Source organism: Thermomyces dupontii (assembly GCF_041956625.1).
Source record: "Thermomyces dupontii strain NRRL 2155 unplaced genomic scaffold VTN31scaffold_4, whole genome shotgun sequence".
Lineage (NCBI taxonomy): Eukaryota > Fungi > Ascomycota > Eurotiomycetes > Eurotiales > Trichocomaceae > Thermomyces > Thermomyces dupontii.
In genome coordinates, this window is record NW_027192310.1 from 1374002 (window position 1) to 1394970 (window position 20969).

A 20969-nucleotide genomic window follows, 5' to 3' on the forward strand; every position below is an offset into this window, starting at 1 on the left:
GAGATGGGCGGAACGGACGCTAGGAAAAGCGGCGGAGAAGAGGGGCGGGAGGGAAATCTATCTAAAATCGATCGATGCAGGCGGAGCAACAGAAGGAAGAGGCGGAGAGCAGGAGATGCGAGTAAACGTGAAGAAACGCGGAGCAAATATGGAACTGAATACAGGAGTTGAATGGATCAAACCGCAGCATCTGATGACGAGAGCCGAGATGTGGATTACCTAGATTTTATAGTGGCGGCTGGGCTCAGCAGATTCAGAGGTGAGATGGAGATTGCAATTTCTGGCAATTCGAATCTGCTTTTTATTCTCCAGATCATGCAGAGATTCTGATCTGATTCTCATCCAAGCATCCATCAATTATTTTCGCTGAGCGGAGTGCGAGGGCTCTTGCAGGACCTCGGTCCACGCTCAAGTATTGCACCGAAATCAAAAAGGCTCAAGAGCAACGGCGGACAGCACCGCAAAATCTTACTACGAGTACGACTGGGCTCAGTTCTGTTCAGAAGGATCAATTCGAATTATATAGTATATCGCTCCCTCCCCGCATCGAGAACCTCCGTCGAACCGATCTTCGCAGAACAAACTTCCTCCATCTTTATTCTTGACCGCCCGAGTCACCGCTCCGCCGTCATCATGAATTTCACGCCCTGCAATTGATCAGATCCCTCGACGGACTGTGTCTCGATCCGCCATGCCGTGAGCGATGACCTCTTGTTCCCTCGATTTCGCTCTTCGCCTGCGATCGGTACTATTGCGCCGCACTGTCGCTGGTTAGGATCGTGGGCATCATGCCGCCGGGCCTGGGTCGCTGGTCGCCCTGCCGCCGGCCCTTGCTTCTTCCGTGGCGGGCCGTGCGGTGCTTCTCAACCCAGGTACACCAGCCGCCACCATGGAGACCGGCGTCAGTATTGGACGAGTAGGTCCCCCGACGCCTTTTGGAAGCTTGGAAATTGACTGGGCAGATGGGTTGAGCGGGAGTTGCGACCGATCAGTCTTCGACAATTGACCTTTTTCGGTCGTACGCTGACCGAATCGCGCCTGATCAGCTCGGCCAACTATGTGCGCACGGAGCTTCCGACAAGGTGCGTCGCGGCGATTCGAGAAACATCAATGATAGGCTAACATTCGGTAGAATCGCCCATCGACTGCGTGACATGCAAAAGCTGCCCTACGTGGTTGTGTCCAATCCTCATATCTCGCTGGTCTACGAGCTTTACTACAAGGCGTTTGAGCGGTTCCGGCAGGTGCCAGAGATTCGGACGTTGGAGGACAATGACCGCTACTGCGACATACTCCGCGAGACGCTCAAGGAGCACCTAGCGGTTATTCCCAACTTAGCTATGGGGGTGCTGGAATGCCAAGGGCTGGTGGAGCCGGACGAGATGGACCGCTTCATGAACACGATGCTCCGTTCGGTAAGCATCAGCGTATTGTGTGCATCGGGCGACGGTTTTCCTCGCTGACCTTTGGAGTAGAGGATTTCCCGCCGGGTGATCGCCGAGCAGCACCTAGCGCTGACCGACACCTTCAACTCACCCTGGCACTTTGCCGAGTCCTCGGCGCGGACTGACTCAAATGCGGACTTCGTTGGCGAGGTATTCCTGAAATGCAACGCCAAGGACGTCGTGGAGCGGTGCGGGCGACTTGCCCAGGACCTCATGCGACAGAGCGCCACAGGCGCCGAAGACAAGATTCCCGAGATCAAGGTGCTGGGCCACCTGGGAGCAACGTTCCCGTACATCCTCACACACCTCGAATACATTGTCGGCGAGCTTTTGCGCAACTCGATTCAAGAGGTCATGGAGAAATACCGCGGTACTCCAGGCGAACCGCCGCCGATCGAGGTGTTGATCTGCGAAGCGCCGCAGTACGTTATCCTGCGCTTTTCGGACCAGGGAGGGGGTATCCCGCGCGAGGTGCTCCCTTACATCTGGTCCTTCAGCAAGGGCCCACGCACACAGAGCCGGTTAAAGAACCTAGGCCAAGTCCCTGCCATGGCTGCCACCATGCAGGAGCTCACCGTGTCGATGGACCGCAAAACCCGTGACCGCGAGACCTTCCGCGAGGGGTCACTGACGTCGCTGAGCTCGCGGCCGCCGAATCTCCGCCTGGGCATGGGCCTGCCCATGAGTCGCGTGTATGCCGAGTACTGGGCGGGCAGTCTCGCGCTGCACAGCTTGGAGGGGTACGGCGTGGATGCGTTCTTGCAGATCTCCAAACTGGGGAATAAGAACGAGCAAGTGACGACTCGAGCTGCATTGGATGCGGTATAACGTTGGATGAATTCCCAAATCCGTGATGTCACTGTCATGTACAAGATCTCGCCTTAGTTCATGAGGTTAGGTTACAACTGTAACTTTTATAACTTGATAACCATAAATCTCAAGCCAATCATTATACATCTGCTACTTGGCTTCAACTCCAAGCTGGAGCTTTATCAAACACCGTGTTCAGTTGAATCCGGGGGGTTTCTACGCTCCCCGTTCGAAATTCTGCGACTTCCATGGACCGAGAACAAATCGACAGGAAAAGTTGAATTCACTTATTCTGCCAACCACGCCTCCCTTCGAGGCCAATTCAAAATGACAATGCACTCCGCACTCGCTCGCGTGCAAGCTGTCTTCAACTACTTCACCACCGTCGCCGTGGTGATTGCCTGCCTGGCCTCATTATCCGTCCTCCTGCATCCCGCCGACGACGCTACGGCTAACGTTGAACTGGCCAATGTCCAAGTGTACGTCCCCTTATACGCCAATGTCAACAAATCATAAGACTAATCTCACGACAGAATCAAAGGCCGCCCGCATTACTACTCCGCCAAACGCGAAGAATACGCGCAGATCCGGTTCGATCTCGACGCTGGTCCGTGACACACACACACACACTCTCTCTCTCTCCTCCCAACACGCCTAGGCGACGCGTGGCTAATTGTCGTAGATTTGACCCCCCTCTTCAACTGGAACACAAAACAACTCTTCGTCTACGTCGTCGCATCCTACCCTTCCTCTTCCTCTGCGAATGAGACCTCTCAAGCTGTAATCTGGGATACCATCATCCCGGCCCCGGAATCCCCGTATTCCTTTGCGAAACTCAAGGAACGATTCCTCCCCGACACCACCAACACCAAGCGGTCCTCTCGCAGCAAGAAGGTGAAGACAGGGAAGGAAGTGTCCGCTAAGCTGCGCCTCCGCAACCAGAAACCGAAATACCCCATCACGGATATCTCGGGCCGCATCGCCGAGCGCGGGAACGTCACGCTGGTCGTGGGCTGGAATGTGCAACCGTGGGTGGGGGTTTTGTGGTGGAGTGATGATGGGACGGTGTCGACGGCGAAGTCGCGATCCGTGCCGCGGACAGCAGGCAAGGTTGGGCGGAGTCGAGTGTTTAGTTTCCCGGCGTTGAAGGGGAGTAGCAGGACGAGTACGAGCACGAGCACGAGTTCGGAAACGGTGAATTAGGTTAATACATACAATCTGTAATCACAAAAACTCCTGCCATGCCTTTTGCATACAATCTGATGCCCCCTTGTAGCCGAAAACCCAGAAACACCCTACACCAGGAACCCCGATCGATCGCCAAGTCAAAACACGACGCCCAGCAACCCATCCAGTCTATTAATTATTTAGGTCGTGATCCCACTTTTGCGGCTGCGTCCACCACATTGGATCCTATCGGAATATACACCGGGCGCCCGTCGTCTCTGAAGAAGGCGACTCTCGCGCCGTCGCTCATAGTAGACGTATTCGAGGTAGAACGCGTGGATATATCCGGGGATGTACCTGAAACAAACAAACAGTCAGGCCGGAGAGTTTAGCTGATTGAATCGGGGGCCATTGGACGCACCCCAACATGGTCATGAGGACATTGATGAGGAAATCCACGCTGCAGCCGGAGATGAGCAGGATGCCTGCGGGGGGAACTAGAACCGATCAAAATTCTTGCCCTGGAAACGCGAGAGGAAGACGTGAGGCATACAAAGCAGGGTGACGATGATGAGCAGGATCATCCGAATGTCCTCGTCCCTGATCATGATTGCGGTGTCTGTCGTTCTGGCTAGATGAATCCGGTAATAAAGATACATACCAATGTTGCGGGAATCAACATCGACTGCACCGCGCAAGAGGTAGTATCGACGGCATACTGGAGATTAGGGCAACCACGAGCCGCGATGATGTCATTTGACTGACTGCGGAATAGCGCGACGATTAGGTAATCGCACCATATCCCGATCAAGTTAACTATAGGTTAAGGTTTAAGCCAGTTGACCTGGAGATCATGGGAGAAAGCTCCAATCATGAACCTCCCTGAGGTGGCGGAATTGAATCGACGAGCCCGTGCGAATGATCTTCGCAACATCAACCCTGTCCCCGTGCTGCCCGACCAGCCGGATCTCGTCGAGTGTCGGGATGCACGACGCGATGGCGGAAAAGTAGGAACAGCGGCCAAACTCTGAGGACTCGAGGTTGAACATGGGGAAGTAGAGGACGCGCAGCCGGCGGAACGGAGCAAAGGCCTGGCAGACCACGCTCACGGGCAGAGGCACGGAAAACTCGGGCAGCCCGCCGCGCCAGACCTCGACGGAGTCGCCCCAGAGGCGGCCGGCACGGCGCAGGGAGTCGAGGATGACACGGATCGCATACTGCGGGTGGTCGGTGTCGTCCAACATGACGTCTTTGGGGGCGATCTCTAATGAGCGGAAATCAATGCCGAGGGATCGGAGTCGGCTTCTGGTGCCGTTGGGGGGGTACGGGCCCTTATGCTTGAGGTGTAGCCGGTCCAGCGCGTCAAACATGGCCTGTAGTCCGGCACCAACGTCCTCTTCCGCCCTGAGGAAAGGTATGGCGGGCGCGGTCTCGATGGTCAGGTCGACCAGAGAGTCGCGCAGGGAGCGGACCCCGGCCTCGGCCATGATTTGGATGGACTTCATGTGGCCCCAGAATCGCTCCAGGCGAGGGAGGAAGCTCGGGCCGGGCAGCGTTGTCTCGTCGATCAGCACGGCCCGGTCCGAGAGCACTGTCGGGACGATCTCGAGGGATTGGAGGGTCCTCGAGTGTCGTTTCAAAAAAGAAGTGAATTCCGGTGGCGTCGCGGAATCGCGTTCGATGTTGCCTACCTGCAAATGGCGCAGCCGGGGGAGGCTCAGTCGGAACACTGTGGTGGATAGAATGCCGGTCCCAGCGATGTCGTCGACCGAGAGAATCAGCGACTCCAGTGTGGCCACGTTGTATCCGATGAGTTGCAGGAAAGATTCACATGGCTCTGCGACCAGTCAGCAGTGGGTATTTTCAAATGGAGACAATGGACGTGCCTTTGCTCTCCGCCTGCGGGCACCAGATGAGCTCGCGAAGTCCCTGGACACGGAGGCCCGGCGGACAACAACGCCGGTTCGGCGGGGTGTCGTAGAAACAGAGATAGTCCAGGGACAGCGATTGCAGTGCATTGGCGATGTCGCTGGTTTGCTTTGGGGTGCCGCAGCAAATGACATCTCCATCCACCCTCAGCGCCTTCAGCGCCGTCATCTGGCGGAGGAGACCTCCGCAGATGGGCGGAGCGGCGGAGCGGCGGGACATCTTGGCCACCGCCCGCTTTTCGGCGGAACCGATGCGGTAGTACTCGCGATCCATGAGCAGGCAGAGCGTCTCGACCTCGCCCAGCAGGTTGCCTGGGTTCCGGCAGAGGAGGGCCAGTGTTGAGGCGATGGCAGCGTCCTTAGGGTCCTTCTTCAACAGCACCTCCTCGTCCCCATCCGTTTCCTTTCGCAGCGACGGCCACAGGACCAGATTTGTGTAGATGACAGGCCGTGCAAAGTGCAGGAACCCACTGCACACGCGGGCCAGGCGGCAGAAGTCGCTCTGGGACAGATACCCTAACACCTCGAGCCAAAGCTCGACGGGGAGCCCCGGAGAGCAGGTACCGCATAAGGCCGAAGCCAAACGGCGTTGCTTGGACAAGAGACTGGCCACGAGACGTGGCGATGTCGGTACAAGGGGCTCCATGAGCCTGGTCGAGGTCGCCCAGTCGGTCGATAGTGGTTAGTTAGACCGTCTTGTTTGTATCATTTAGGGTGCCCTCGACTTCATCCATCTCCAATATCTATATTTCCCGACACAGATCCCGTCCCCCCGGCTTCAGACCCCAGCTCATTGCTTGTCTGTCAGGTGGTGTACGAGTAGTTTACATGACCGGGCATGTGAATCCGAGCCTTCTAGAAGGGAGAAACCATGGCAGTGAACGCTAAAGTAGTCACCTTTTCCTGCAAGAAGGAGAAGGGTTTGAAGTATGCCGAAGAGCAGCATTTCCCAAAACGGTAGTAGGGTCAAAATCTTGCAGTCTCAAAGGTCGACGACGAGCGGAGAGCCATTCATCCCGGCCACAGTTGCGCCGGGATATCCTCGGGAAATCCCCGAGCGACGTTGCTGTTTCCGAAAACAGACAGACGGTCAATCAGCCTGTGCTTTTTTCTTTTTGTCCTGCATAACCAGGTTAGGTAGATGAAGTACAGTAAGGTATGCTTTTGCAGACTTCAATTCCGGCCATAAACTAAGTGCATCCGTGATTGGCAGCGCGTAGCTCGTACTTGTCCCAAAGCGGGGGTGAGCGCGCCGGAGATCTGCTGCGGCTGCGAAGTGAGGTTAGGTTAGTAGTTATCCTTGAAGTTACGCTAGACCCAGAACAGTAGTTCTGTTGCACGTGACCTCAATCGCAGCCAATGAGCAATCGAGTGAAAAACCCATACAGCCTGCACGGGATTTTCGCAGGCAAAGCCGACCATGTTTGCAATCGGCCAATTGCCCTTGGCATGAAATTTGAAGCAGGCTCAGCCAATTGAAATGAGTCACGTTTGTGAAATTGTGAGAAAATGTTGGATTCAAGTTTGTAATACATAATTATCTACTGGCGGAGTGGCGCTCATCGGTGATCGGTCGGACCGTCGGTCGGTCCCTGTCATTACCTAACGTATTGAGATGGGCCCCTTGTTCAACCGAGTCCTTGGCGCTACGGAGTACTCCGTACATCCCTAAAAAACTGCATGATCAATGATGCAACCACCTTTTACGCTTTAATAACCCGAGAACGATTGGTCCCTGCTCGGCTGCTCCCGGCTCCAACAATCTGAATCAGCCCTTTCTATCATACTGGACTTGGGTACCGACATTGGCTTACGCCGTCGGTTGCTTCACGCGTTGACTCCGTTGAGGTCCTAGGTTTCCGAGACCCTGAGACTCTGCCGCTCTGAGCGGATACGATGACTCATATATATATGTATGAGCTGACTTGAAATCGAACTGGAGGCCTGAGCACTTCCAAAAAACACAACGACGGGTTGCAGGGATCTCTCGGATTCTAGATCTTCTGGATTTGGTCATTAGAAGAAAACGGACCCATTGGACTGTTGCAACTTGGGATCAACTTGGAGTGTCACAGTTGGACTGAACAGCGCGTAAAGGTCGGGACCAACCTTTCTTTCGATTCCCAAGACTGGGGGAAACTGGAGAAGTACGAGTTGTACGTGTTGATTATCTGATGAATCGCAGTCACTCTTTGAGTACCTTTCTCACTCTGCTGTTTGTCATTCCTTTGTCTCTTGCATTTCGTTTGTCGGATGATGTACATAAATTGAGGTCACTCCCACCCACATGGATGGGTAAGAGACTCAGTGAAAATTGACGATAGCCTTACCGTCGGCATTTACTTCTCTGATACTCTAACATGCTACATAACCTGCCATATTTCAACAGTACGAGCCTAGCCTTCGCCACGGCAACGACTCCACGAGTCAAGATTTGAAATCACACGTGTGAGAGAGCCACCAAGCCCATTACTACTGTATACTCCGTACTCTGTTTCAATCAATCGGCATGTCTCCATCGGCGGAGACTACGGACCGCGGGGGCGCGCCTCTAACGCGGCTCTTTGTATATGGTACGTCACAACTCCCTCATCCTACGATAACCTTACCCCGTAGGCATAAAAGTCAAAACCGGAATGCTGAATACGGAGATTAATACACTAGGAACCCTGATGGCTCCCGAAGTCATGGCCACCGTTCTCCACGGCTCCCACAGTCAGACGCCAGACTCGGAGAAGCAACGCCTCACCTACCAACCCGCTATCCTGCACAACTACCGTCGGCACAAGGTGCGCTATGCCGATTACCCGGCAATCGTCCCGGTCGAAACAGGCCCAGCTTCTTCCTCTTCTTCCTCCTCCGTGCTAGGATGCCTCGTCTCCGGCCTGCAGCCCCTGGACTTTATCCGGCTCGACCTCTTTGAAGGCCCAGAGTATAGTAAGAGGACCGTCAAGGTGAAGTTACTGAAGCTGGCGGCTCTACCCGGAGAGTCTCCTCTCTCTGAAGGAGGAGGAAACGATAGTAACACTGTTCAGGCCGTCCTCGCGGCAAAGGAAGCGCAGGATACTACGTCCGACGGCCCGGCTGTGGTTCAAGAGGCAGATGAGGTGGATGCGCTGGTGTATGTCTGGGCTGCCGCCCGCGAGGGGTTGGAAGAGAGCGAGTGGGATTATCGTGCGTTTCGGGAGGAGAAGCTCGCACGCTGGATCCGATGAGACACCGTCACGCTAGAGTTTAGACTTCCATAGAGCACGTAGGTTTATCGTTTAAATTGATGAGCGTGGGTTCCTTTTGATGATTATGATGCTCATGAAATGCGTGAAATGTCCATTTGGATGTCGTGATATCCTCTACTTATATACTAATACAGAATGCGATTGCGATCGCCCAGCTTGTCTATGCATATAAAAAACCCTTCACTTCTCGTCGTCTTCTTGCACCGGCAGAGGTCTCTTTTGAGGACTGTCCTGCGGCGTGTCCGGGATCACCGACCGCTGTGACCCCAACGGTGGCGTCCCCGGAACTTGCACCTCCACGATGTGCTTCGGCTCCGACCCCGTTGTCTCGACCAATTCGTGGATCTTGTCCAGCCACTGGTCATCACTCAGCTCTCGCCGACGGGATTGGGGTTGGTTGCCCGTTTCGTGGTGGTGCTCTGGTTCCGGTTCACCTTGGTCCTGACCCTGCTGCGTGTCCGGTACTGTTGCCGTTACGGGGTCTGCCGCCGGACTTTTCGAAGCAGCTCGATCTGGACCAATCTTGGACTCCGCCTGAGCTCCCTCCTCTTCCTTGCGCTCGGGCGGCCCCAGCAGGTACGAAACCGGCACCGCATCAACTAATAAGCGGTCTTGTTCTTGGTCCGATTTCTCCTGCTTCTCCTGCTCCTCTTTCAGATTGAAGAGAAACTTTCGTAGCCGCCGACGCAAAAGGCCCGACTTCAGCATCGGCCAGTCCTTGTCCGTCTCCGTTTCCTTCTGCAGCAGCCGCGCGACGAAGTTCTCCGGGTCCTGTGCGAATTTTTCCATATACGCCAGCAGGTACAATCCGCAGTCGGAGAAGTTGGGCTGCAAGGGAATCTCCTTGGCGGTCATGCCCTTGATGTCTTTTGGATCCAGCTCGAGAGACTGCTTGGACTGCGCCTCCTCGAGAAGATAGGCCCGGAGTGCTTTGATTGCCGATGGCCGCGGCGCGCCGAGAGAGTCAAAGGTAATAATGGTAGGTTGGTCCGTGGCAAGGACGTAGCTCTTTCGCTTGTGCTTCTTCTTCTTCTTCGGACCCGGCGCTTGGTTGTCGGGTTTAGGGGACGCCTCGCGACTGCGCGGGATGGCCGCCGGTGGCAACGTCGGGTTTTCTTCCTTCTCCGGCCACTCCTCCGCCGACTCGTTCGGCTCCTGCGAGTCGGGGACCGTGTCGGTCAGCGTCAGCGAGGCAAACGATTCTCGCGCTCGCTCCGTACCCGAAGTCTCTCCCGACTTGTCCTTCTGTGTCGGTGTCACCGGGAGCTCCTCCTCCGCGTTCTCCGAACCGGAATCCTGCTCAGCCTCGGCGCTGCCCGTCTTCTTCTTCTTCAGAATGCTCAAGTTGCAAATGATTGCAACATACCAGTGAGCACATTCATTGATGGGCACAATGATGTAGTCGCGGTCAAAGAGATCAACATTCCTCGTCCATTTCTGGACTCCCTCGTAGTTAATCCCTCGCTTGCCCTTGGCGGTGTTGGTCAGCGTCGCGTAAAAATACGAGTTGAAGAAGTAGACCCTCTTTGCAACGTCCGGCTTGTTACGCTCCAGGTGGTCTTCAAGGAACCGCAGGTAGAACGCAATGAGATTGTCGTTCAGGAACTCGCCATCAGCGAGACGCTCCAGGTCGTAGCTATCGACTTCAGCTTTTCGCTTGCCCTGTGGTGGATACACCAGTGGCTTTGTCCATCCACGCGACACCGCCCTTTTGGGAGTCGGCGGTTTTGAATCGGAGGCAATGTCCGCGTCGTCCTCCACCAGATCCACCATCCGCCGACGAGCCTGAGAGCGGGTTTCGCGCTGGACAGGGGCATAAAATTTCTTGACGGAGATTTCAAAGCCTGCACTCCCCCTTCGGCTGGTCTCCTTGCCGCTTGCTGGTAGACGCCGAGGAGCTTGCTTGCTGGCTTCTTCCTCATCGCTGCCCTGTAGCGCATCTGATAGCTTTTGTCGCTTGACACAACCCCCAGTTCTGTCAGAAGGCCGTGGACTCATCGCATCGCTGCTCGGGCGTTTCCGAGGTCGCTGTGGAGTATTCTTTGCATGTGCAAAGATTTTGTCCATCCAGGCGCTGCGCGTCTGTCAATACGGAGCAGCTGGCCAAAAGAGCTTGGGATAACCATACCTAGCCTTCTCTACCAGTTTGACACCCTTTGTCTCCAGCAGTTTACAGATACTAGACTGGTCCTCCTTGGAGTGGAACTCAATATCCACATCCTGGTCAGAGGAACCTTCCGTCTTGGAGAGCCGCAAGCGGACCTTGCAGCTCTCATCGATTCCCCGGAGAGCCAGGGCGATCTTGCGCACAGGCAACCACGAACCCGAGTCTGCATTCGTTGAGTTGTCCGTTGGCAGGGAGAACGCATTCCGATCGCCGTCAAAAGTAATGCCAACACTTGTCGGATTAGAAGAGTCCGTACTGGTCTCTCCATTGCGAAAGTAGGAGACAGGGAACAAGCGGCGCTCTGGTTTCGACGCCGGCTTATTCTGTCTTCTACTCGCGCCTTCCGAGATTGTGGCCTCGGAACCGAAAATAGTAGGCTTGATATCGCTTGGAGATTTCTGCCGACCTCCCCGGACATTTGTGCGAAAATGGCTGCTGACGGCACTCTCAGAGTCGTCATCCTTTTTAGCAGCCACAAACGACCTGGGCATCGGCCGAACGGTTACATCGCCTTGTAGCTCATCGGGACTCTCGGGCGATTCTGAACTCACCCGCAGGGCAACCGGCGTCGATGTAGAATTCCCTGGCCCTGCAGGTTCGCTCTTATCTGCGTCCGCCTTGCGAGCGGAGCTAGAGTTCGGCGACCGTGAGACCCTGCTCGATGTACGAAGCCAAACTTGATCGGAATGCGCATCTCCAGCCTTTTGGTTCGAATCTCGAATTTTCCGTGGATTTGGCACCTTCATGAGCTTCTCAACACTTCGAAATTCATGGACCGAATTTCCCGACGCCAAGAATGAATCTCGTTTCGACACGGAGGATTGCACCGTCGATTTCTGATCGTCCCCATAATCGTCCAGCAAATCCACGAGATCTTTGACGGGGGAAGACTCGCGACGTTGGCGCTTGACCTGCCGATCATCCTCATCGACACGCGTCGGTGAGCCCAGTTTCGGTTTGCGCGAAAAGTAGGTTATCGGCGTATCTCTACTGATCCTCGGTTTCCCCGAGGCACATACGGGACCACTTTCTTTCCCTCTCCACGATAAGGTGTTCAGAGGTCGGAGCGGGGAATAGCCCTGCCAGGTTAGAAAAGTGTCAACGTCTTGATTACGTCGTTTGCCAAGTTAACCCAACGGAGCATCTCGTACTTGGACTGCGGACTTCGCGGCTTTCCTGATCGACTGCCCGGGAACGATCCGGATCTCATCGGCAGCGGATTTACTGGAAGAGTTATAATTAGGGTGTCTGTCGGACGGAACCATATCGGTGCACCATACGAGAAATTCGGGAAAAGCCTGTGTTCGTCGGCAGAGACATCCGTTGATCGTCGCTTGCCGTTCATCGGATACGGACTAAAGACTGGCATCAGCAGGGCGTTGAAGGGAATGAATTTTTTTGTTTCAGAACTGCACAAATTGGAACCGACCAGCCGGGCACGACTCAAGGTAGAGTTCTCAATCCACAGCAGTGACAAGGTTTGGCAACAGAAATCTGATCACCAGCCAGAGGAATGCTATTCCTCACGCTGAAAGTCGAGCCTGTCTGCGCGGAAAGGTAAGAGTAATTCTTTGAGGGCCTGAACATGGATGGGCCGGATCGTTGGGGACGGTCGAAATTGTTAGGCAGACAGCCGGAAGAAGAATATCAGAGATCATCAGGACATATATATGTCGATTTTTACGAGAAAAGTGCCCCCTCAAAGCCGGCCAAGCAATGTGTGACAATGTGCCACAAAGGGAATTGTATGACGCCTGGCGGGCGGTGAGTTCAGTTTTGGCGCGTTGCTCGCGAAGCGGTGACTAAGCACTTAGCACACGTGTCGATGGTTCTGCCTCATAAATCAGGTGTCAAGGCACATTTGCATCACCATCAATGCTCCAGAGTCATATGCAGCCGCAAAGAAAAATCTCCGAATCAACATGCATTCATTGAATGTGACTAGCATCCACTCCGTCGCCTCCGATGCCTGGTCCCCTTGTTTTTTTTGCCCCCAAAGTCATAGCATGGTCATTCACGGACATATAAAGAACTGAACCCAGAAACCACAAAGCCAAGCATGCAAGGTTTCGCCCCAAGCTCCCAAAGCCGAAGAAGTATGAGTATTACTGTACAGAATGTCCGAGCAAAGGCACGTAATGCCGCCCCAGGATCTCACGACGCCGGAGCCTCTTTGCCCTTGTCCCCCGCGGAGTCGTCATGGAACGCATGTCGTCGACGATCCCCGTCTCCGTGGTAATGGCGGTGGTGGTGATGGTGGTAATGATGATTCGCCGCCTTCTCCTGGCGCGCCTGGTCAATGGCTGTTCGCTGGGCGATACTGTCATCGTGGCTCTTCCAGACGATGTTGGTATCGGGTGGAAACGCCAACAGCCGCTTGATGGCTTCGCTACGCGGGGTCAGCGATGATACCTTTACAATCTCCAGGGACCTGGTCTACTCACCGAATCTTGATGTTTCGTCCGCCGTCAATCCGGGTCCACACGCTCAGCACGTCCTCCCCGCTGCGGACGCTGAGCACGGCCCCACAGATTTCATCGCTGGCATCGCCAAATTGGTCCCCGACGATCGCCAACAACAAGTCCTCCCAGTACCGGTCGGCCACACCTTTCTTGAGCCGCACAATCCACTTGCCGCCCTTTTTGTTGGCCTCATCCTCCCACACAGGACGGATACCCTTTTTGAAAATGTGGTAGTCGGAGACTGTGGGCAGCAGCGACGGCCGCTTGAGGTGGGTGTAGATGGACCAGAAGCTCTCGACAGACGGTATTGTTGCCAGAGCAATAGTCGACTTCTCGTAGTCCGACGACTTTGGTGTGGGCGGCCGGTACCAGAGCACCCAGGTTGTCTTCAGCGGATGCTCGTCGGGCGCGGTCGGAGGCGGCGCCGGCGCCGATGACTCGTTCGATTTGGTATCTGCCGTTGCCGACGAGTCTCGGTCGTTGGACGAGTCTGCCTTGTCCTTATTGTCTGTCGAGGCGCCTGGGGTTTTAGGCGTGCCAAAGGAGGCAAAGGCGCCAGAGCCCAGGCCGAAGGCGTTGGAGGCACCCGACGACGGCGACGAAACCCCAGCGGACAGAGGAGAGATGGCGTTAAAGGGATTGGAGCGGGCGTAGGGGCTATCGGGGCCGAAGCGCTTGGAGGAATGGCAGCGGGGAAGATCGGGTCTGACGCCGTCTTTGTCGGACGTCGAGAGAGACAGCCTGCGAGGATTAGCGTGTACAATTCGGAATGGGCAGATAGATCACTAAACTCACTTTGATCTCCGAGTCCACGGGTTGGCGTTATCCATGGAGACGGCGGCGTTGACAGCTCACAAACGAGCCGTCATCGAAGGCACACAAAGTCAAGGAACGAGGTAGTCAACGGACGTTTTCCGCAGCGAAATGAGATCTAGTCAGAGGCTAGACGTGAATTGGTTCCTGTATATATTCTTCCACCGTGATCATAAAAGAAGTACTGGGATTTTCCACTGATTGAGCCGTTCTTTTTGTTCTGAACCTGGAGGTGCCTTGGACTGCCTTTTGCCTCAGTCCGCATTCAAGCTTTGATGCCCCATCGGCCAATCAGCGCTGTTCTGCCACTAGATTCCGCCTTTAGATGCCTCCCTTCCGCTCCTCTTCGCTTTTTTGCCCTCTTTTTCCTCCTCTCTCTTTTTCTCTCTCCCATCCAACCAAAGACCACCGACTCAAATCATCGTCGGCTCTGCTTGCTCCTCCACAGCCCTGGCGATTCCGATGTGTGTGTCGAGATCGATTGGTTGTTGCAAGAACCAACTTCGCATCTAAAACCATCAACACGAGGGCCTTGAGTCAAAAGGCCTCCCATGATGCGTTGATGACCTGAGTTACGGGACATTTCTCCTTTTTATTTAGGTCTTTGATTAGATCATCCAACTCGATTGCTCCTGTTGATAATGATTAGATGGTAAATGGTATGTTGATCTCTACCGCTCCTGGCCTGCGCGATGAAGATACTATGAGCTCTGGTAATCCGAGTCTCAACCGCTCATTTTGACTCCTTGTGAGCCGAGTTGGTTGAGTATGGCGTGAAAAGGCAAAGTCGGAGGATCATGAAACGATTGTTCGATGCCACAATCCTCTCTTATATTGGCAGTCGCTGACTATATGCTTCAGTAGATGCAATCAATCTATATACACCTTGTTCTGTAAATGCACTCAAATGAACCGAAAATCACACCGTGCCTCCCCAAACACCATAGACCAACCCTCAAGTGTATGCGCCATACAATGTCCCATCCCGTAGTTCATGCACATTCGACCCCGACTCTGCATATTTGGTCCCACTCCGCAGCTCATGGACAGTAATCCGGCGATATCTTCGCCGGTCCCGCCGGCGGCTCCGCCGGCTCTGACTCGACGAAGCGATGCTTGCGGTTTCGCTCGACGCGACGCTGCTGGGTGGCGTCGCTGCCTCGTACTCCTCCTGGATGAGGGATGATTGCAGCATGTAGTCTGCAACCAGGCTTGCTCCACCGCCTTCGAGATACCAGTCCCGGAGCTCCGCGAGGTATTCTCGCTCTTGGTCGCGGTATTCGACCTGCGGGCCTGACATTTCCGGATTGGTAAGGTCTTCATCGTCGTATTTGAACACGGCCCATGCACTGGAATCGCCATTGGATAATGTCATTGCATGTCCGTGGCTCTGCACGTGGAAATTCCGGAGCAGGACTCCGTTTCCTGGTGAAACGGTTGGGAGGTCTGCCGGGTTGGGACGGACGATATGCACCGAAACCGTCGCACCGGCCATGGATGAGTCCGTGATATCAAAAGTCACGAAGAAGTCTCGTCGACCGGAACTGGCGCGCGATGAAGGCCTTGCTTCTACCACAACGGCCATGACATCGATCGTAGAGCCGAACCATTCAAGCAGGGTACAGAGGCGGGGATAGTACGATAGCTGCGTGCGCAATCCAGCTGCCTGGCGATCCAGTGTAGGAGAGGACGTTTTGTGATGCAGGTCACTCGGCCGGGCTGGACTGGAGCTTTGTAGGCGGAGTGACGAGCGATCCTCGACCAAAACCACTTCGTCCTCGAGCGTCTCCGTGGCCGGGTCTGATGGACTAGTAGCCTGTTCACTCCCGGCATGTGCAATGGCTGCCTTCGTTTCATCGCCGCAGCCTAGTTGTTCGACCAGTGGCTCGAGAGGAGGAGGGTCCTGGTCAGTCACTGAAGGTGGTGCAGTCTCCTGAGGAAGAGAAGGCGATTTCGCTTGGGGCTCACCCTTAATCTCTTCGAGCTGCGTAGCCTGGGGTGTCGGAACCAAAATCGCCTGGTCAGGTGCCTCGCCTACTGGTACTGTTTCTTGCTCAATGAAACTTGGCTGGGTATGTTCCGAGATGACCAGTTGCTGGCCCCGTTTCACATGAGATGCATCCTCAGGCAGTTGCGCGAGCTGCTCCTGTTTCAATTGGGCCTCTCCGTCCGGCGTCTCATCGAGATGTATCGATGGAGTACGGTCAAGGATCAGCCCTTGGTCGGTACTTTGCGCTGTAGGCATCACTGGTCGATGAGCATCGACATACACGGCGTCGGCCGACTCGATATTGGCAGGATCAGCTTCAACATTGTTCGTTTCCGCATCATCGTCAGCAAGTTGATCAGCTTCTCGATCGTCATATACGGACTCATCCTTCTCGGAAGGAGACAGCTCCTCTTGAGATTGGTCTTCAGATACCATGCCGTCCTGCACCTCATCAACTGCCGTCTCAGACTCTGACGAGGACTCGGATTCGGTCTGGTCGTTGCGCTCAGAGCGCAGGCGTGGTTCTGGCGGGGGCTGCGGTTCCTCGTCGCTATCGCTATCCAATACAATTACTTCAGGGTATGAGCTTGCGGGTGGCCGCGGGGATGGCGATGGTTGACGGCTTGCGTCGGACTCGTCCTCCTCTTCTTCCTCTTCGTCGTACTCCTCGTCTTCGTCCTCAATCTCCGAGCCGACGGATTCTGAGAAAGCTCCTGACTCCTCCTCCTCTTCCTCTTCACCTTCAGAACGACCCACCAATTCAATGGATCTTTCTTCATCTTCTGAGACCTCTTCACGGTCACTTTCACTTGTAGAATCATCAGACTCGTCCCTCTGAAGATGGTGAGCAGAAACTGTGGGTGAATGTGACTGTATCCTTGAGGTTTCGTCTACCGAATGGTGTAGTTCGCCTTCCTCCTCGCTATAACCATCGTCATCGCTATCCTCTTCACCGGAATCGATAGGGATGACATCGTCTCTTGAGACTCTGTCTATGGACCGTGCGCTGGCCACAGATCCTGCACTGTCGTGTTCACTTTCTTGAACACTACTTTCTAGCTCAGACATGTCCGTCTGGTCTCCTTGATCTCCAATGACGCTGCCCTCGTCTTCCTGATCGGACTCTGGCCCATCCGCAACCGACTCATCGAGGATTTTCTCGGCGAGCACCTCGTCTCGTGCGTGCTCGGATTGTGGACCCCGACGTGGTTCATGATCTGCTGCGGCGTGATGCACGACTGTAGCACCAAGATCGGTATTATCAGCGGAAACCGCCAAAGCCTCAGCCTCTTGGGCAGCGGTAGAAATATGCAATGTGTCTGGACAAGGCCTCGCTTTCTGGGTAGCAACCTCGTCGGCGGAAACTAATATGCTTGCATCTTTATGAACAGAAATCCCCGCGAAGTAGCCCATAGGCGCTGACGGCTCGGTCTGAGTCATAGGAGAAGGAGTAGGCAAGCCCGGGGACGGCACGGGTTGTAGCCGCGGAGTATCTGCAGGAAGACGGTCTGTCCCATGCGGAGGATGCTCGACTTGAACAGAAGGCACATCCATACCACGTTCACCGGGCGAAGTTGCGCGGGCAGGAGGAAGCTCGGGCGGTATTGCAGCACCGGGTTCTTCCGGCGGTACTTTGCAAGCCTCTTCGTCCTCACAGATGCCACCTGGAGAAGTCTCCTTCGGGGTAGGGTGATGCTCCACAGCGTCCTCGTCCATGCGATCCAGCTCTTCCTCATCGGAGGCAAACCAGACATCCCCATTCGTCACCTGCTTCTCCTCGGGTTGCTCGGGTTCGTCGACGAGCTTCCATTCACTGCTAGGAAAGCTGAATCGGGGACGCTTTCTTCTCCTTTTTGACTCTTCGTCTTGGTCCTCGACAAAGGGGTCAAAAGCCGATGTCAGAGGACTGCCCAGTGACATCCGGGCGGTCTTCAAGAAGGCAGGCGTCTCCCATTCTGCTGGAGATGTACGATCGGGTGAAGTCGCGTTACCCGTGTTGATCGGCCTGGCAGGTGTAGAGGCTGCCAAGTCATCTGTATCGTGACCGGGGTATTCGACGTCCAACGAGGCCAAAACTTGATCATCCCTGATCGCCTGAACAGGGTTAGTTCCGAACAGTCGAGCAGGCAGAGAATAACGCACCTTCAGTCTAAGGCGACGCGTGTACTGCAGCTCGTACTGCAGCGACTTGCCCGGCGTTGCTGCCGCGCTCGAGCTTTCCGTCCAGGATGCACCATCCAGACTCAGGACAACCTCGTCCCCGATGCCCACCTTTGTCCGGGCTAGTTCCTCCGCGCACGCTCCTGCGAACGTCACCCGGACCTGACCATGACGATTTCGCAGGCGGAAATCAGGTTCAGCCAGCAGCAAGCTGAGCTTCCGACTGGAGCTCGAGAAGGGCCACACTAGGGTTACAACAGCGCGAAAGGAACGGCTTGCAAGGTCATCCAAGTCGGGCGAGAGCTGCGCGATCGGAACGAGGTTTGGAGGCGCAGGGTCATGCACCGCTGCATCGCCGTTCGGATCCATGCCTAGTATCCGGAAAGCACCGCGGCTGCATCGCGGTATGGCGGTATGACGGCGGCACTTGCAAATCTATCCAAAAGGCGCGAACGCGGGGGGAGAACGGAGTTGGAGCGCGTCGGTCCGTCGGAAAAGCGACACGTCAAAGAAAGAACAATGAGAGTAAGGATACGGCAACGAATTATATAGTCATCGGCTATATATATATATGGACCCTGCCGCCGGGCAGACATTCTATGCCTGGATTCCGACCGATCCAGGCTTAGGAGCCGTCGATCTGGATCTCGGAGAACACGACTGAGTTGATGCCTCAGGCAGTAAGTTACGGCCAGAGCAGGTGGTGGCCTGACTGCCTGAGGCCACAAGCGGGACTTTGACCCGAAAATTGGAGGGAAGATATTCAGGAGAGTATACAGCAATGCAGCCCTTGAGAAGCACTTATACATCTGCCGAGTGCTTCCCCTAATGGAAGCGACGGTATCAAAAGTACCGAGAAGATGCTCCAGTCTTCGACGTCAATGGCTGTCAATTTTGCGCCATCGGCCATCCGTGCTGAACCGCGAGCATTTGTACCAAGCGACCCGCACGCCATGAGTTCGATTTCCTTATCACCAGGGTTGCGCCCGGGTCCGTAGCAGAAGCCCCCGTCTGCGCTGCAAACAATCGCAAGCAGAAGTTCGTCACAGTCCTTGAGGAGCCATGGTGTCGCAGGTTCGTCGTGTGGCCGTGATTGGCGCCGGCCCCAGTGGACTCGTCGCAGTCAAGTCAGACCTCCCAAACCCTCTAAGACGTCGGAATAGGCTGACCAATCCGTAGGTATCTGCTCGCTGAAAAGTATTTTGAGCAGATCGATGTCTTCGAGCAAAATAGCCGAGTTGGAGGAGTTTGGATCCATACCAACGCCGATGATAAGAACCGGCTCGAGATACCAATCCCGCAAATCAGCCCGGATGTTCCACTGAATGAGCCCATATGGCATGAGAAGGAGAGCGGGCGCCGCGAGGCGTCATTTGTGTCTCCGATGTACAGCGGACTGGAGACAAACATTCCCAAATCGCTGATGGAATTCGTCGATCAGCAGTTTGACGACGATGTTCAGCTCTTTCCTCGGTCTGACCAGATTCTGGATTATTTGGAAAGGTATGCCGACGATATAGGGCACCTAATCCGCCTTGAGCACCAGGTCCAGTCGGTAGCGCTGCACGATCCGTCCCGCAGCAACTGGAAGGTCACGGTCAAAAACCTCCAGACCGGACAGACGACGTCGCAGGTCTACGACGCCGTCGTGGCGGCCAATGGCCACTATGATGTTCCTTACGTGCCCGCCATCCCCGGCATTGAGGCGTGGAATCAGGCGTATCCCGGCTCCATTATCCATTCTAAGAAGTACGACTCGCCTAAGGAGTTCAAGGACAAAAAGGTCATTGTCGTGGGAAATCTGGCCTCGGGTCTCGACATTGGCTTGCAGCTCTCTCCTATTGTCCAACAACCGCTCCTTTCGTCCTCCAAAGGCCCATCGGCCTTTTTCCCTGGCGGAGTGCCGCCGGGCCGAACGGAGCGCGGGGAAATTGTTGAGTTCCTTCCACCGGGCTCGGCACACCGCGCCGTGAGGTTTGCGGACAACACCGTGGAGGAGGGAATTGATACAATCGTCTTCTGCACCGGCTATCTCTATTCTTATCCTTTCCTGGAGCCATTGGATCCGCCTGTGGTGACCGACGGCAGTCGGACGCTAAACGTCTATCAGCAGCTCTTTTACAATGAACATCCAACGTTGGTATTCCCCGTTCTACCACAACGAGTCACCCCGTTTCCCCTCGTCGAAAACCAGGCCGCGGTGTTTGCGCGGGTGTGGTCCGGACGACTTTCGCTGCCCTCCAAGGAGGAAATGCGGGCCTGGGAGGAAGCGGAGGTTTCGAGCCGCGGATCCCACAAGGGATTTCATGTCATTCCATACCCGTTGGACGCGGAATATCTGAATTATCTCTACGACTGGGCCGAGCAGGCCGCGCGGCGGCCGGGGCTTGAGAATGACGGCCAGGGGAAGAAAGGGGTGAGATGGGGACCGCGAGAGAAGTGGATGCGGTCTCATTTTGGCGAGATAAAGTTTTCCTATCGTATCCTGGGAGAGAAACGCCATTCTGCTCGCAGCTTGAAGGATATTGGGATCGACCTGGAGGAGAGAGTGAAGTCTGAGTTTGGGGAAACCATATCCTAGCCATTGTTGATCGAAATGTAGATAGAGGCGCATAATCTGAACGATGTATTTTCCCCGCAGCATCTCCAGTAATAATCCAAAAATCTGATCAATGAGATCTTGGGCTGAAGCTTTAGTCGAGTTGGCGATGCTTAACTGATATCATCACGTGGGGCCAAATTGATGGTTGATCTGCGGCAGCTTTCACCGCTTACAATCCCCAAGAGAAGA

General features: G+C 55.0%; 9 protein-coding genes across 9 annotated transcripts; 4 read left to right on the forward strand and 5 right to left on the reverse strand.

Annotated features, from left to right (window-relative positions):
- Positions 1-788: 788 nt before the first annotated feature.
- VTN31DRAFT_5020 (uncharacterized protein) lies at positions 789-2273 on the forward strand (the record flags this gene model as incomplete). The annotated part of the gene is made up of 4 exons (XM_069405474.1): positions 789-916; positions 963-1082; positions 1133-1415; positions 1476-2273. 4 exons carry the CDS (start codon positions 789-791, stop codon positions 2271-2273), a joined length of 1329 nt encoding a protein of 442 aa, XP_069260533.1.
- A 309-nt stretch (positions 2274-2582) lies between these two features.
- Positions 2583-3458, forward strand: VTN31DRAFT_5021 (uncharacterized protein; the record flags this gene model as incomplete). Its single annotated transcript, XM_069405475.1, has 3 exons — positions 2583-2734; positions 2789-2862; positions 2938-3458. The coding sequence occupies 3 exons, from the start codon at positions 2583-2585 to the stop codon at positions 3456-3458; spliced, it is 747 nt and encodes a 248-aa protein (XP_069260534.1).
- A 164-nt stretch (positions 3459-3622) lies between these two features.
- Positions 3623-4030, reverse strand: VTN31DRAFT_5022 (uncharacterized protein; the record flags this gene model as incomplete). Its single annotated transcript, XM_069405476.1, has 3 exons — positions 3623-3779; positions 3844-3919; positions 3976-4030. 3 exons carry the CDS (start codon positions 4028-4030, stop codon positions 3623-3625), a joined length of 288 nt encoding a protein of 95 aa, XP_069260535.1.
- A 243-nt stretch (positions 4031-4273) lies between these two features.
- VTN31DRAFT_5023 (uncharacterized protein) lies at positions 4274-5996 on the reverse strand (the record flags this gene model as incomplete). The annotated part of the gene is made up of 2 exons (XM_069405477.1): positions 4274-5259; positions 5309-5996. The coding sequence occupies 2 exons, from the start codon at positions 5994-5996 to the stop codon at positions 4274-4276; spliced, it is 1674 nt and encodes a 557-aa protein (XP_069260536.1).
- Positions 5997-7859: 1863 nt separating this feature from the next.
- VTN31DRAFT_5024 (uncharacterized protein) lies at positions 7860-8565 on the forward strand (the record flags this gene model as incomplete). The annotated part of the gene is made up of 2 exons (XM_069405478.1): positions 7860-7923; positions 8015-8565. 2 exons carry the CDS (start codon positions 7860-7862, stop codon positions 8563-8565), a joined length of 615 nt encoding a protein of 204 aa, XP_069260537.1.
- A 201-nt stretch (positions 8566-8766) lies between these two features.
- Positions 8767-12098, reverse strand: VTN31DRAFT_5025 (uncharacterized protein; the record flags this gene model as incomplete). The annotated part of the gene is made up of 4 exons (XM_069405479.1): positions 8767-10660; positions 10715-11832; positions 11905-11977; positions 12034-12098. 4 exons carry the CDS (start codon positions 12096-12098, stop codon positions 8767-8769), a joined length of 3150 nt encoding a protein of 1049 aa, XP_069260538.1.
- An 809-nt stretch (positions 12099-12907) lies between these two features.
- On the reverse strand, positions 12908-14045 carry VTN31DRAFT_5026 (uncharacterized protein; the record flags this gene model as incomplete). Its single annotated transcript, XM_069405480.1, has 3 exons — positions 12908-13142; positions 13198-13956; positions 14011-14045. The coding sequence occupies 3 exons, from the start codon at positions 14043-14045 to the stop codon at positions 12908-12910; spliced, it is 1029 nt and encodes a 342-aa protein (XP_069260539.1).
- A 938-nt stretch (positions 14046-14983) lies between these two features.
- On the reverse strand, positions 14984-18547 carry VTN31DRAFT_5027 (uncharacterized protein; the record flags this gene model as incomplete). The annotated part of the gene is made up of 2 exons (XM_069405481.1): positions 14984-18112; positions 18161-18547. 2 exons carry the CDS (start codon positions 18545-18547, stop codon positions 14984-14986), a joined length of 3516 nt encoding a protein of 1171 aa, XP_069260540.1.
- Positions 18548-19240: 693 nt separating this feature from the next.
- On the forward strand, positions 19241-20759 carry VTN31DRAFT_5028 (uncharacterized protein; the record flags this gene model as incomplete). The annotated part of the gene is made up of 2 exons (XM_069405482.1): positions 19241-19305; positions 19358-20759. The coding sequence occupies 2 exons, from the start codon at positions 19241-19243 to the stop codon at positions 20757-20759; spliced, it is 1467 nt and encodes a 488-aa protein (XP_069260541.1).
- Between the last annotated feature and the right edge of the window lie 210 nt (positions 20760-20969).